General features: G+C 45.8%; 1 protein-coding gene across 6 annotated transcripts in view; it reads right to left on the reverse strand.

The window, feature by feature from the left end:
• Positions 1-6,392, reverse strand: part of LOC104668265 (tumor necrosis factor receptor superfamily member 13B) — a 32,269-nt gene extending 25,877 nt beyond the window's left edge. Inside the window, exon 1 of one of the 6 annotated variants that reach the window (XM_010370930.2) lies at positions 6,251-6,372. In XM_010370930.2, coding sequence (XP_010369232.1) covers positions 6,251-6,311 — 61 coding nt within the window. In that variant the 5' untranslated portion in view covers positions 6,312-6,372. Of the gene's footprint in view, positions 1-3,657; positions 3,751-6,250 lie in introns of those variants that run through there. The other 5 variants (XM_010370932.2, XM_030923284.1, XM_030923285.1 and 2 more) reach the window with 5 other exon arrangements.
• Between the last annotated feature and the right edge of the window lie 5,696 nt (positions 6,393-12,088).

Consider the following 12,088-nt stretch of genomic DNA (forward strand, 5'->3'; position numbering starts at 1 on the left):
TCCAGGTCAATTTAACCAATATGGTGAAACCTTGTCTTTACTAGAAATACAAAAATTAGCTTGGCATGGTGGTGTGCACCTGTAATCCTAGCTACTCAGGAGGCTGAGGCAGGAGAATTGCTTGAACCCGGGAGGGGGAAGTTGCAGTGAGCTGAGATCGCACCACTGCACTCCAGCCTGAGTGACAGAGTGAGACTCCATCTCAAAAACAAAACAAAGCAAGCAAGCAAACAAACGAAAACAACAACAAAAAAAACTTCTTTATGACAACAAACACCCAAGTCCAAAGGCATATGAAAAGCAGGCACAAAATCTTTGCAACTGAGATCTAAAGATCTAAAGAATAAACAGAAAAATAGGCTGGGCACGGTGGCTCAAGCCTGTATTGGGAGGCCGAGACGGGGGGATCACGAGGTCAGGAGATCGAGACCATCCTGGCTAACACGGTGAAACCCCGTCTCTACTAAAAAATACAAAAAACTAGCCGGGCGCGGTGGCAGGTGCCTGTAGTCCCAGCTACTCGGCAGGCTGAGGCAGGAGAATGGCGTAAACCCGGGAGGCGGAGCTTGCAGTGAGCTGAGATCCGGCCACTGCACTCCAGCCTGGGCGACAGAGCAAAACTCCGTCTCAAAAAAAAAGAATAAACAGAAAAATAAAGATCAGCTACTCATGAGAAAAACGGGCAAAGGACATGAATAGACAGTTCAGACAGGGAAATAAAACATAAGAATGTCTCATTCAAAAGAGACAGGCAAATTCAAACTACACTGATACCATCTTCACCCTGAGATTGGTAAAACTCCAAAAGCTTAATAAAACCTTCTATTGGCAGAGCCTGTGGGGAGAGTGGCGTTCTTATTCATTACGGAAGGAGAGTAAATAGAAATAACCCCCATGGAGGGTAATTTGGCAGCGTTTGTCAAAATTACTGATGGATTTACCCACTGACCCAGTGATTAAATTTTGAAATTTATCCTGAAGTGTGAAATTATAAATTTACTGCAGCAACTTTTTTTTTTTTTAGTATATGTGCTGTCAAAGCGAGCACAACATTTGCTTTTTGTGTGTTTTTTTCCTCTTTCTTTCTTTCTTTTTTTTTTTTTTTTTTTTTTTTTGAGATGGCGTCTCACTCCATCTCCCAGGCTGGAGTGCAGTGGTGTGATCTCAGCTCACTGAAACTTCTGCCTCCTGGGTTCAAGCGATTTTCCTGCCTCAGCCTCCCGAGTAGCTGGGATTACAGGCACCCGCCAGCATGCCTGGCTAATATTTGTATTTTTAGTAGAGATGGGGTTTCACCAGGTTGGCCAGGCTGGTCTGGAACTCCTGACCTCTGGTGATCTGCCCGCCTCAGACTTTCAAAGTGCTGGGATTACAGGTGTGAGCCACCACATCTGGCCAATTGCAGCAACATTTGTAATAGCAGAAGATTAAAAGTAACCCAATATCCATCAGCAGGGAATTGACTGAGTAAATTACAGTACATTTATACACTAGATTGTTATGTAGCTATCAACAAAAGTAATGAGGAAGCTCTCTGTATGTTGCTATGGAAAGAACAGCAAGACATATTAACTAAAAAAACAAAAACAAAACAAGGTATATAATGGCATGGCTCGTAGGCCCTGTTTTTGTTTTGGAGGTTATTTTTGAAAAAAGGGGAAAGTTCTAATTATATTTGTAAACGGTCATGTATGCATAAAAAAATTCTGTTAAAAATAAGAAACCAGGCCAGGCACAGTGGTTCACACCTGTAATCCCAGCACTTTGGGAGGCCGAAGCTGGCAGATCACGAGGTCAGGAGATCGAGACCATCCTGGCTAACACAGCGAAACCGGTCTCTACTAAGAATACAAAAAAAAAAAAAAAAAAATTAGCCAGGTGTGGTGGCGGGTGCTGTGGTCCCAGCTATTCGAGAGGCTGAGGCAGGAGAATGGTGCAAACCTGGGAGGCAGAGCTTGCAGTGAGCAGAGATCGCACCTCTGCACTCCAGCCTGGGCAACTCTGTCTCAAAAAAAAAATTTAAAAAATAAATAAATAAGAAACCAAAAACACTATTTTAAAGAAAATATTTAAGAAAAAAATTAATAAAAGAAATGAGAGACATGCATGAAAACTAAAAAACATTGCTGAAGGAAATTAAAGATTTAAATAAATGGAAAGCCATCTCATGCTCATGGATTGAAAGAAAACAAAGCATAGTTGGAAGACTCATGGTTCCCTACTTCAAAACTTATTGCAATACAATGCTAATTAAGATAGGGTGGTACTGGCATCAAGACAGGTATAAATCAATAGAATGAAATTGAGAGTTCAAAAATAAAGCCTAACAGTTATGATCAATGGATTTTCAACAAGGATACCCAGGCAATTCAATGGGAGAAAGAATAGTGTTTTCAAAAATATTGCTGGGTCAACTGAGTATTCACGTACAAAAGAATGAATTTGGACTGTTATCTCACACCACACACAAACATTAACTCCAAGTAGATCATAGACTTACATGTAAGCGCTAAAACCACAGAACTCCTAGAAGAAAACATAGAATTAAATCTTCATGATCTGGGGCTAGGTAATGACACCAAATTTGCATGTGATAGAAGAGAAGATTGGCCGGGCGCGGTGGCTCAAGCCTGTAATCCCAGCACTTTGGGAGGCCGAGACGGGCGGATCACGAGGTCAGGAGATTGAGACCATCCTGGCTAACACGGTGAAACCCCGTCTCTACTAAAAATACAAAAAAACTAGCCGGGCGAGGTGGCGGGCGCCTGTAGTCCCAGCTACTCGGGAGGCTGAGGTAGGAGAATGGTGTAAAACCCGGGAGGCGGAGCTTGCAGTGAGCTGAGATCTGGCCACTGCACTCCAGTCCGGGAGACAGAGCAAGACTCCGCCTCAAAAAAAATAAAATAAAATAAAAAATAAAAAAATAAAATAAAATAAAAAAAAAGAGAAGATTGATCAAAATTGAACTTAATCAAAATGAAAACTTTCATGCTCCAAAGAAAATCATGAAGAAAGTAAAAAGACAATCCACAAACTTGGAGAAAATAGTTACAAATCTTATACCTGATAAGGAGCTTGTATCCAAAATATATAAAGAATGCTTATAACAGAATAATGAAAAGACAAATAACCCAATTTTTATAGGGACTAAATATTTCAATAGACATTTTCCCCCCAAAAAATATAAATGGCCAAAAAGCACATGCAAAAGATGCTCAACATCATTTGTTACTAGGGAAATGCAAATCCAAACCACAGTGAGATACCACCTCACACCCCCGGGATGGCTAGAATGAGAAAGACGGTCAATGACAAGTGTCAGTGAAGACGTGGAGAAATCGGAACCCTCGTGCCTAAAGTGAATTATAAAATAGTGCAGCCACTTTGGAAAGCATTTGGCAGTTCCTTTAAATGTTAAACATAGAATGTATCATATGACCCAGCAATTCCACTTGTAGGTATCCATCTACTTAAGAGAAAAGAAGACATGTTCACTTAAAACTTAAACCCAAAAGTTCATAGAAGCATTGTTAATAATCACAGTGACAAAAAGTAGAAACAACCCAAATGTCCATCCACCGATGACTGGATAAGCCACATGATATATCCGTAAAATGGAATGTGATTTAGCCACAAAACTGAAGGAAGTACTAATACCTGCTACAACTTGGACGGCCCTTGAAAACATTATGCCAAGTGGAAACAGCTAGTCACAATACACCACATATGATTCCATTTATGGAAAATGTCCAAAATAGGCAAATCTATAGAGACAGAGAGTAGATTAGCCTGGGGCTAGGGAGGAATGAAGACTGACAAAGTTTCTTTTTGGGGTCATTGAAATGTTATAAAATTAGCTTATGGTGATGGTTGCACAACTCTGTAAATATACTAAAAACACAGACTTGTACACTTTACACAGGTGAATTTCACAGCATGTAAGTTATATGTAAATAAAGCTACTTATTCTAGGGGAGGTGGGAACTTGGCAGATGGAGGACAAGGAAAAAAAAAGACTTTCTATTATAAATCTTTCAAGACTTTCTGGGTTTCAAACCATCTGACTCTACTATCTATTCAAAAGCAAATCTAAAATCAAAGGATCAAACAAAATTAAAGACAGACCCCTGATTCTCCCCATATTTGGGTGGAGGAGCAAAGAGGGAGAAAGCCGCCACCCACCGCATATCACCATGAAGGGTTGGTTGAGTGGAAGGTGGGCAGGAGGTTCTATGTGACAAGGGCAGCCTTGGAGAGGTTCCAAGACCCATTCATTGCCTGGAAGCCACCAAAGCCACTGGACCTGAAGGAGAGACAGAGCCTGACTGACCAGATGGCAGATACCAAGCTGACCAGAGGGCCTGTCCCTGCCCCCTCCTCTACCACCATATGGACCTACATAAAATCCCAGAACCATCATCAAGTGCCAAAGGAGGGTGGGAAAACCCCATGACTGACGCCAGCCAGGCAGAATAGAAGCTTGAGAGAGAAGCTCCATTGACAGAAAGGGAAGAAAGGGAACTCCTCTCTGACACTAGCTCTGTGGGCTGGGCTCACACTCTGGGCCACCACAAATTTGGATGCAAGATGGAAACTCTCTCCTACATCCCGAGACCAGACAGCAGCCAAGGAGGGTGATTCTCAGAGCCCTCTGCTTGTCCCTCCTTACGTGCTTGGCTGGTTAACAGGTGCTATACCAAGAAAGATCTCTGTGATAAAATTTGTTTGAAAAACACTGGGTTAAAGAAAGTCAAGGCATTTTTTTAACTGCACGCCTTCTCAGAGCCTTTCCTTGTGACTCCCCAAGAGGGGGTCTGGCAGTTTCATCAAAGCACTTTTGTGTTTTTGAGGGATGTCTGGTAGGAAAGACAGTCTTCTTCATTTTACACTGAGGGGAAGCGGCTCAGCCAAGGTCCCAGAGTGGGTCAGGGCTGATTCAGCAGCACCAGACAGCTTCTGCCACTGCCAGGTCACAGTTCTAGCTGCGTCCTGACTCGTGGTGCCAGAGGCCTGGGCAATTTCATCCTGTGTCAACGCAGCCTCTGGTCACTGCCTTGTCCAAGTCTCTCAGAAACTTTATGTATTTGAGCCCCTGGCTTCGTAGATTCTGGGGACGTAGTGGCTGGACACAAAAGAGGATGGGAGAACAGATTTGCTCCCTGCCTGGTGTGTAGGACAGAGCAGCAGGGAGAGGCTGTGAATCTAGGCTGTGCCCCGGTCCATCTGGCCATGGGTTCTGTCTGCACAGTGAGGGACCTGGGGCCCTTTCATAAATCCTTAGAAACTCACTCTGATAAAAATGCTATAAGGTCCGGGCACCGTGGCTCATGCCTGTAATCCCAGCACTTTGAGAGGCTGAGGCAGGTGGATTACCTGAGGTCAGGAGTTTGAGACCAGCCTGGCCAACATGGCTAAAGCCTATCTCTACTAAAAATACAAAAAATTAACCGGGCATCGTGGTGAGCACCTATAATCTCAGTCACTTGGGAGGCTGAGGCAGGAGAATAGCTTGAACCCTGGAGGCGGAGGTTGCAGCAAGCCAAGATCATGTCATTGCACTCTAGCCTGGGTGACAGAGCAAGACTCTGTCTCAAAAAACAAAAAAAACTATAGGACAAATAGTCCAATTTTGTCAACAAATAAATAACCGAGGAAAAAAATGGGTGGAAACTGTTATAGATTAAAACATAGCCAAAAGTCTAATGTGGGCCAGGCTGATTTGAACAAATCAACTGAGAAAGACATAGATGAGACAGTCGGGGCAGTTTGAACCCTGGCGGGCTATGTGATGATGTTCAGGAATTGTTGTTGCAGCAGGGGTGATGGTATGATGCTTAGTTTTTTGTTTTGTTTTTAGAGTTTGTGTTCTTAAGGAATAGATCCTGTGGTCTCTACAACTCAAACAATCTGGTGTTTGAGATTAGCATTAAAATGGTCCAGCGGGCATGTAAGGGGGAAAATGGGGGGTGTGCGGGGGCCATGGTGACAAAGGGAATTCCTGCTGGTGTGGCCAACCCTGCAGCCTCGGTGGCTTCTCTCCCGCAAGGCAAGCCCCACACCCCAGAGGCATCCAGATCCAGGGCTCTCCATGTGCCCGGGGCTTGGGGAGGCTGGGACTGCCCTAGTGCGTGGATCTGCTGTGGTCCTTGCACCCACCGGACCCTGCCAACCCCTACGGCGCTGAGGCCCAACCCTCCTCACACCTCACACCTGCCCTCCTGCCCTCCTGCCCTCCTGCCCGGCTACTCACACCGCTCCTCCTGGTCCACACGGCTCCGGCCACCTCGCCTGCTCCGGCCCAGGCCACTCATTACTCAGGATGCTTCTTATTAGTCTTAGATTTGATTAGTGCCTGGGCTGCACTTCCTGGGTTTTCCCCTCAACCTGTTGGATGTAAATCAGCCACACCCACTCCCGCCCCCATGCCTGTGCACTGGGTCTAAGGAGCCCAGGTGGGTGGCGGCAGCCCAGGCTCCTGGCATCCCATGGGGTACACACAGAGCAGTGGAAGGCCTGCTGGGCCTTGCGATGAGGTATTGACTATGGGATAGCCCAGGCTTTTCTAGATCTGACCCTGGCCATCCCTTGGTCCTGATCGCCTGCCCCCCTGGCACACACCCCAAGCCAGGCCAGCTCTCCAGCCCCCCCCAGCAACACTCAGGCTTTTCCCTCTTCCTGGTTATACTTATTCTATTCATTGCCTGGTCAGCCCCTCCTGCTCTTCCCTCAAGGCTCCATTGAGGTGTCACCTCCTCCAGGAAGCCGTCCCTGACTGTCCCAGTCTGTCAGGTGGTGCTCATTCTCTGTCTTGTTGACCCTGTCCAGCACCTAGCAGAGCACTGGAGAGGCTGGACCCCAGGGCCAGACAGCCTGGGTTTGAATCTTGACTCTGCTGCACACCAGTGGAAGGCCTTGGTGGCAATTTATGGAACTCCTCTGTACCTCCATGTTCTCTGTGTAAAACAAGGATGAGGTCGGGCCTGATGGCTCACGCCTGTAATCCTAGCACTTTGGGAGGCCAAAGTGAGTGGATTGTCTGAGCTCAGGAGTTCGAGACCACCCTGGGCAACATGATGAAATCCCATCTCTACTAAAAAAAAAATACAAAAAAATTAGCTGGGTGTGGTGGCCTGTAGTCCCAGTCCGTGCCTGTAGTCCCAGCTATTTGGGAGGCTGAGGCAGGAGAATGGCTTGAACCTGGGAGGCGGAGGTTGCAGTGAGCCAAGATCGTGCCATTGCACTCCAGCCTGGGCAACAGAGACTCTATCTCCAAAAAAAAAAAAAAAAAAAAAAAAAAGGAGGAGAACATTGCCCGTCTCACAAGTGTTTATGAGCATGAAGTAAGGGAGCACAATTATGTAGTTACGTTCTTAGAGCAGGTTCTTGGCACACAGTAAGTCCTCAATAAAGGCCATGGAGGATGAACACTACAGCCCATATTGCACTGCATGGTGACTACACTCCTGTGTCTTCCCCATCCTCTGAAACCTCCCAGGGGATGGGAGGCCCAGAAACAGCCAAAGTCAGAGTGAGAGGAATGTAAAAACCAAAGAAAGCCCATGGGCCCTTAGGAAGAAACTGAAGGACGAGGAGGACGCGGGCAGGTAGAGAGGAAGGAGGGAGGCTCCGGGAATCAGCTGGAGCAGGGTGATGGTGCACAGAGCAGGAGAGGAGATGCTGACGGTCAGCAAACACGGAAAATGTCCAGTCTCCCAAAAATCAGAAAAACACAACTGAACAATGAAAAACTAACTTTCACCTACCAGGTTGCAAAGTTTTAATGTTTGATAACATCAAGAGCAGGGGGTGATCTACAGAACATAACCTCACGTCCCGCTGGAGGGAGGGAGCTGGTAGCAGCGTTCTGGAGGGCAACTGGCCAGGGTCAGTTAAATGCTGAACACAGACCTTACCCGCTCCCCAGAAATTCTCCTCCTCAGTGAGCCCCCTAATGACAATGAGACACTGGAAACAATGTAAATGTCCACACAGCAGAGGATGCCTGAATAAGCAGGGTGCACAGGGCAGAGCCAGGAGTCAATGCCACAGTTAAAAGAATGAGACATCTCGAAGCTGTCGGGACAGACGCTGAGTAAATAAAAGTAGCTTATAGCATGAGCCTTACAGCATGATGCCTTTAGTAAAACAAAAACAAAAACAAACAACATACACACAGACACACACACAGTACAGAACCGTATTGTCCATGATCACGCACACATGACTGTGAAGCATAAGAAGTCTGCAAGGACATGCATGATGACTCTGGATCTCACCAGGTGGGGCAAGAGGGAACCAGGACTGGGGGTGACCATCAAAGAGGAATTTAGCCCTATTTGTAACTTTTACATTTAATTACTTGTGTCAATGAACAGTAACAAAACCATAGCTGGGCTCTGGCAGGTGGATTTCTAAGAGAGAGGTAAGAAAGAGATCCTATTGCCAGAAACTTTCTGCCTGTTGAAATGAGTAACCCCAAAGTCACTACAGGATGCCCTCATTGTGCCCCCCTCACCTCCTGTTTGCACACCCCCAGGGTCAGGGCTCTCACCACCTCACGGAGCAGCTGGCTCGCTGGGGGGTAGCTTTGATGGTTAGAAAGCTCAGCTCTAGCCTGGGCAACATAGCGACCCTGTCTCTATAATTTACTTATTTATTTATGTTTTTTTTTTGAGACCGAGTTTCACTCTGTTGCCCAGGCTGGAGTGCAATGGCGTGATCTCAGCTCAGTGCAACCTCCACCTCCTGGGTTCAAGCGATTCTCATGCCTCAGCCTCCTGAGTAGCTGGCACTAGAGGTGTGAGCCACCACTCATGGCTAATTTTTGCATTTTTAGTAGAGATGGGGTTTCACCACATCGGCCAGGCTGATCTTGAACTCCTGACTTTGGTGATCCACCCACCTTGGCCTCCCAAAGTGCTGGGATTACAGGTGTTAGCCACTGCACCAGAGCTAATTTTTTTTTAATTAGCTGGGTGTGGTGGTGTGCACCCGTAGTCCTAGCAACTTGGGAGGCTGGAGGATTGCAACCCTGGGCTGGAGCTCAGGAGTTCAAGGCTACAGTGAGCTATGATCGCAGCACTGCACTCCGGCCTGGGCTATAGAATGAGACCCTGTCGCAAAAAAGGAGGAGGAGGAAGAAGAAGAAGGAGAAGGAAGGAGAAGAAGGAAAGACAGCAAGTTCAGCTTTGTCCAGTGAGCAGACTGTGCTTCCAGACTGTGCTTCCATGGGACTGACTGCTGCTCTCTGCAGCCACACACATTGTCCTGGTCAATCTACAGCACTTTGGAGTTTTAAAGCCAATACCTGTTATGCATGAAATGAAAAACAAAATCCAGCCTGATTTGGGGAGTGGCTGAGAATTGAATGGCAGGGTTCCCTAATGTCTCATTGTCAATCACAGCTTGTTAATGCTTTTGCTCAAATGCAGTTTACAGAGAACGGATTTAATTTGCTTTCTATTTTCTTTAATTAGATGGGGTAATTTACAGACAGTGAAATGCACCCTTTTAAAATGGGAAGTTCAGTAAGTGTTCGCGTACATGCACACCCAGGCAACCACAACTCAGATCATGACTTAGAGCATGCACAGTCCCCAGAAGTCCCCTCACTGCCCCTTCCAGCCAGCACACCCGACTCCACCCCCAAAAGAGCCACAATTCTGACTCCCACCACCACAGATTCATTTTGCTTGTTCCCCGAACTTTGTATAAATGGAAACATACAAATGGGATCATTTCCTGAAACACAAAAATAGATTCCCCCTCTGTACTGGCTTCCCCAGAAGACTGAACAGGTGCTGGAGGTTTCTAAACCTCATTCTGAGACCAGCCTTTTTTTGAGCTGTCTCCCAAGAGGATGCAGGATTCTAATTTTAAGCCCCACAGCCAAGGTGACAAAAGAGATTTAGAACCCAGAGTAGAGCTAACTTATACACCTTAAGGTTTTGGATCTGGTTCATTTATATATGTATAATTAACGAGTTAAAATGCACACGTAGTAAAGAAAAAAATTCAAGCAGTGTAAAAGAATACGGCAGAAGTAAATTTCTCTCCTATCTAGTTATCCTAGGCCCATCAGCAAAGCCTAGGCATTTCTGAGCATGTGTGTGTCGCTAGAGGATGTATTTCCCCTCCCTTTCCCCCTTCATACCTTTTTTTTCTTTTACACAACTGCTGGCTTATACAGATCAAGCTCGCTGTTTATCATGCTACCTTTTCCATTTAGTATAGCCTGCCAGACAGTTCTTAACTTTTTGAATGAAGTCCTACAGTGGTCACTGGGAGTAACAATAGGGAAAATTTAGGGCACTGTTCTAAACACGTAACATCTGCTCATTTAATTCACATTTTACCGTTTTTGTGTCACCTTGAAGGGCATGAGCTCCTTAAGTGAACTTGTTTGATGAAAGGGAACACTGTCCTGTTGATCAGTATTTCCCAGGGAGATGGTTCCACTCTGCACTCGCATGTCCGTGGCATTTTGGCCCTAAAGACCCATGTCCCCGCAGGTGCTGTGGTCTCTTTGAGCTCCCTCATGTCTGCCACCTACTCCTGGTCCCTTGAGGCCCTGCTGTTGAACCTCCTCTGAGACAGTTCTGGGTGTAAGACAAAAGGAAGAGTCTCCAAAAGAGGACATTTCTTAGACATGCAGCGAAAGCCCTCATTTTCATTACTGCCATTTACATAGATGACTCAGATGTGCTGAATTTCCTGTTGCTAATGTAGCTGTTCCTTTGGGCTAATTTCTCAGAAATGCTAGATACCATTACTTTAGCAAAACTCACTTTGAAAAAGCAAAGAGCAGGGTTTAAAAAATGATAATAAGGGTCCCCAGTGTTCTGTGGAAAGATCTAGTTTCTCTACTTTAAAAGGTTTCCTTCCTAACTTTTTATTATGAAAAATTCAAAACTTCAAGAAAGTTAAAAATATAATGAAGACTCAGGGACCCTCCACTGAGATTCAACAGCTCTTCACCTTGGTGTCTGCATGGCTCCATCCATCTCTCTCTCTTCCTTCCTGCCTTCCTGCTGAGACCCTGAAGGCAATTTGTAGACATCCCGACACTGCAGTCCTAAGTGTGTCCATAGACACTTCTTAAGACAATGGACATTCTCTCATATAGACTGTCATGATCACATCTAAGAAAGTCAATCACAGTTCAATAAGATCATCTGATGTCTAGCCCACATTTAAGTGGCCCTAGTGGTTATAAGAAGTTTTCCATGGCTATATCTTTTGAATTGGAATCCCACTGGGGGTCACGTATTGCATTTGGTCATTGTATCTGTGTAGTCCTTTTTTGGCTAGAGCAGTCCCTTCCCTTTTGCTCTTTTTCTTCTCTTTTATCTTCTTTTCCTTTGTTTGGTGTGTTTGACATTGACTTTGTGAAGAGATTTGGCCGTGGTCTTGTGAAATGTCCCATGACTGATCTCTCGGGCTGCGTCCTCCTGGCGTTGGTTCACGTGTTCCGCCATCCTCTGAGAGCTCCTGGAGGTGCATGATGTTGGCTTTTTCTCCCAACAGTGATGCTGTCAGATCCCTTGTTAAGATGGTGACACCAGCTGCCCCCTGTGGAGGCACACTGTCCCTTTTGCAATTAGTGTCCCCTGTGGGCAATGCCTTGTGAGCTTTCTGGTTCCCAACAGAAAGGACGACCCGTCTGTTGATGGTAACTTTCTAAACCTTTTAGATTCCTTCTACATTTTTTAGCTGGTGCTTTTCTGTAAATAAAAAAAATACAGAAAATAACCATGAAAAATATAACCAACATCCATATTTTCACCACCCAGAGTTTGTGTTAGAATCTTGGCATATTCACCTTCCATTTTTTCTTATAAGAAAGAAAGATACGGCCGGGCGCGGTGGCTCAAGCCTGTAATCCCAGCACTTTGGGAGGCCGAGACGGGCGGATCACGAGGTCAGGAGATCGAGACCATCCCGGCTAACACTGTGAAACCCCGTCTCTACTAAAAAATACAAAAAACTAGCCGGGCGAGGTGGCGGGTGCCTGTAGTCCCAGCTACTCGGGAGGCTGAGGCAGGAGAATGGCGTGAACCCGGGAGGCGGAGCTTGCAGTGAGCTGAGA

This window comes from Rhinopithecus roxellana, chromosome 19, assembly GCF_007565055.1.
Source record: "Rhinopithecus roxellana isolate Shanxi Qingling chromosome 19, ASM756505v1, whole genome shotgun sequence".
In the NCBI taxonomy this organism is placed as follows: domain Eukaryota; kingdom Metazoa; phylum Chordata; class Mammalia; order Primates; family Cercopithecidae; genus Rhinopithecus; species Rhinopithecus roxellana.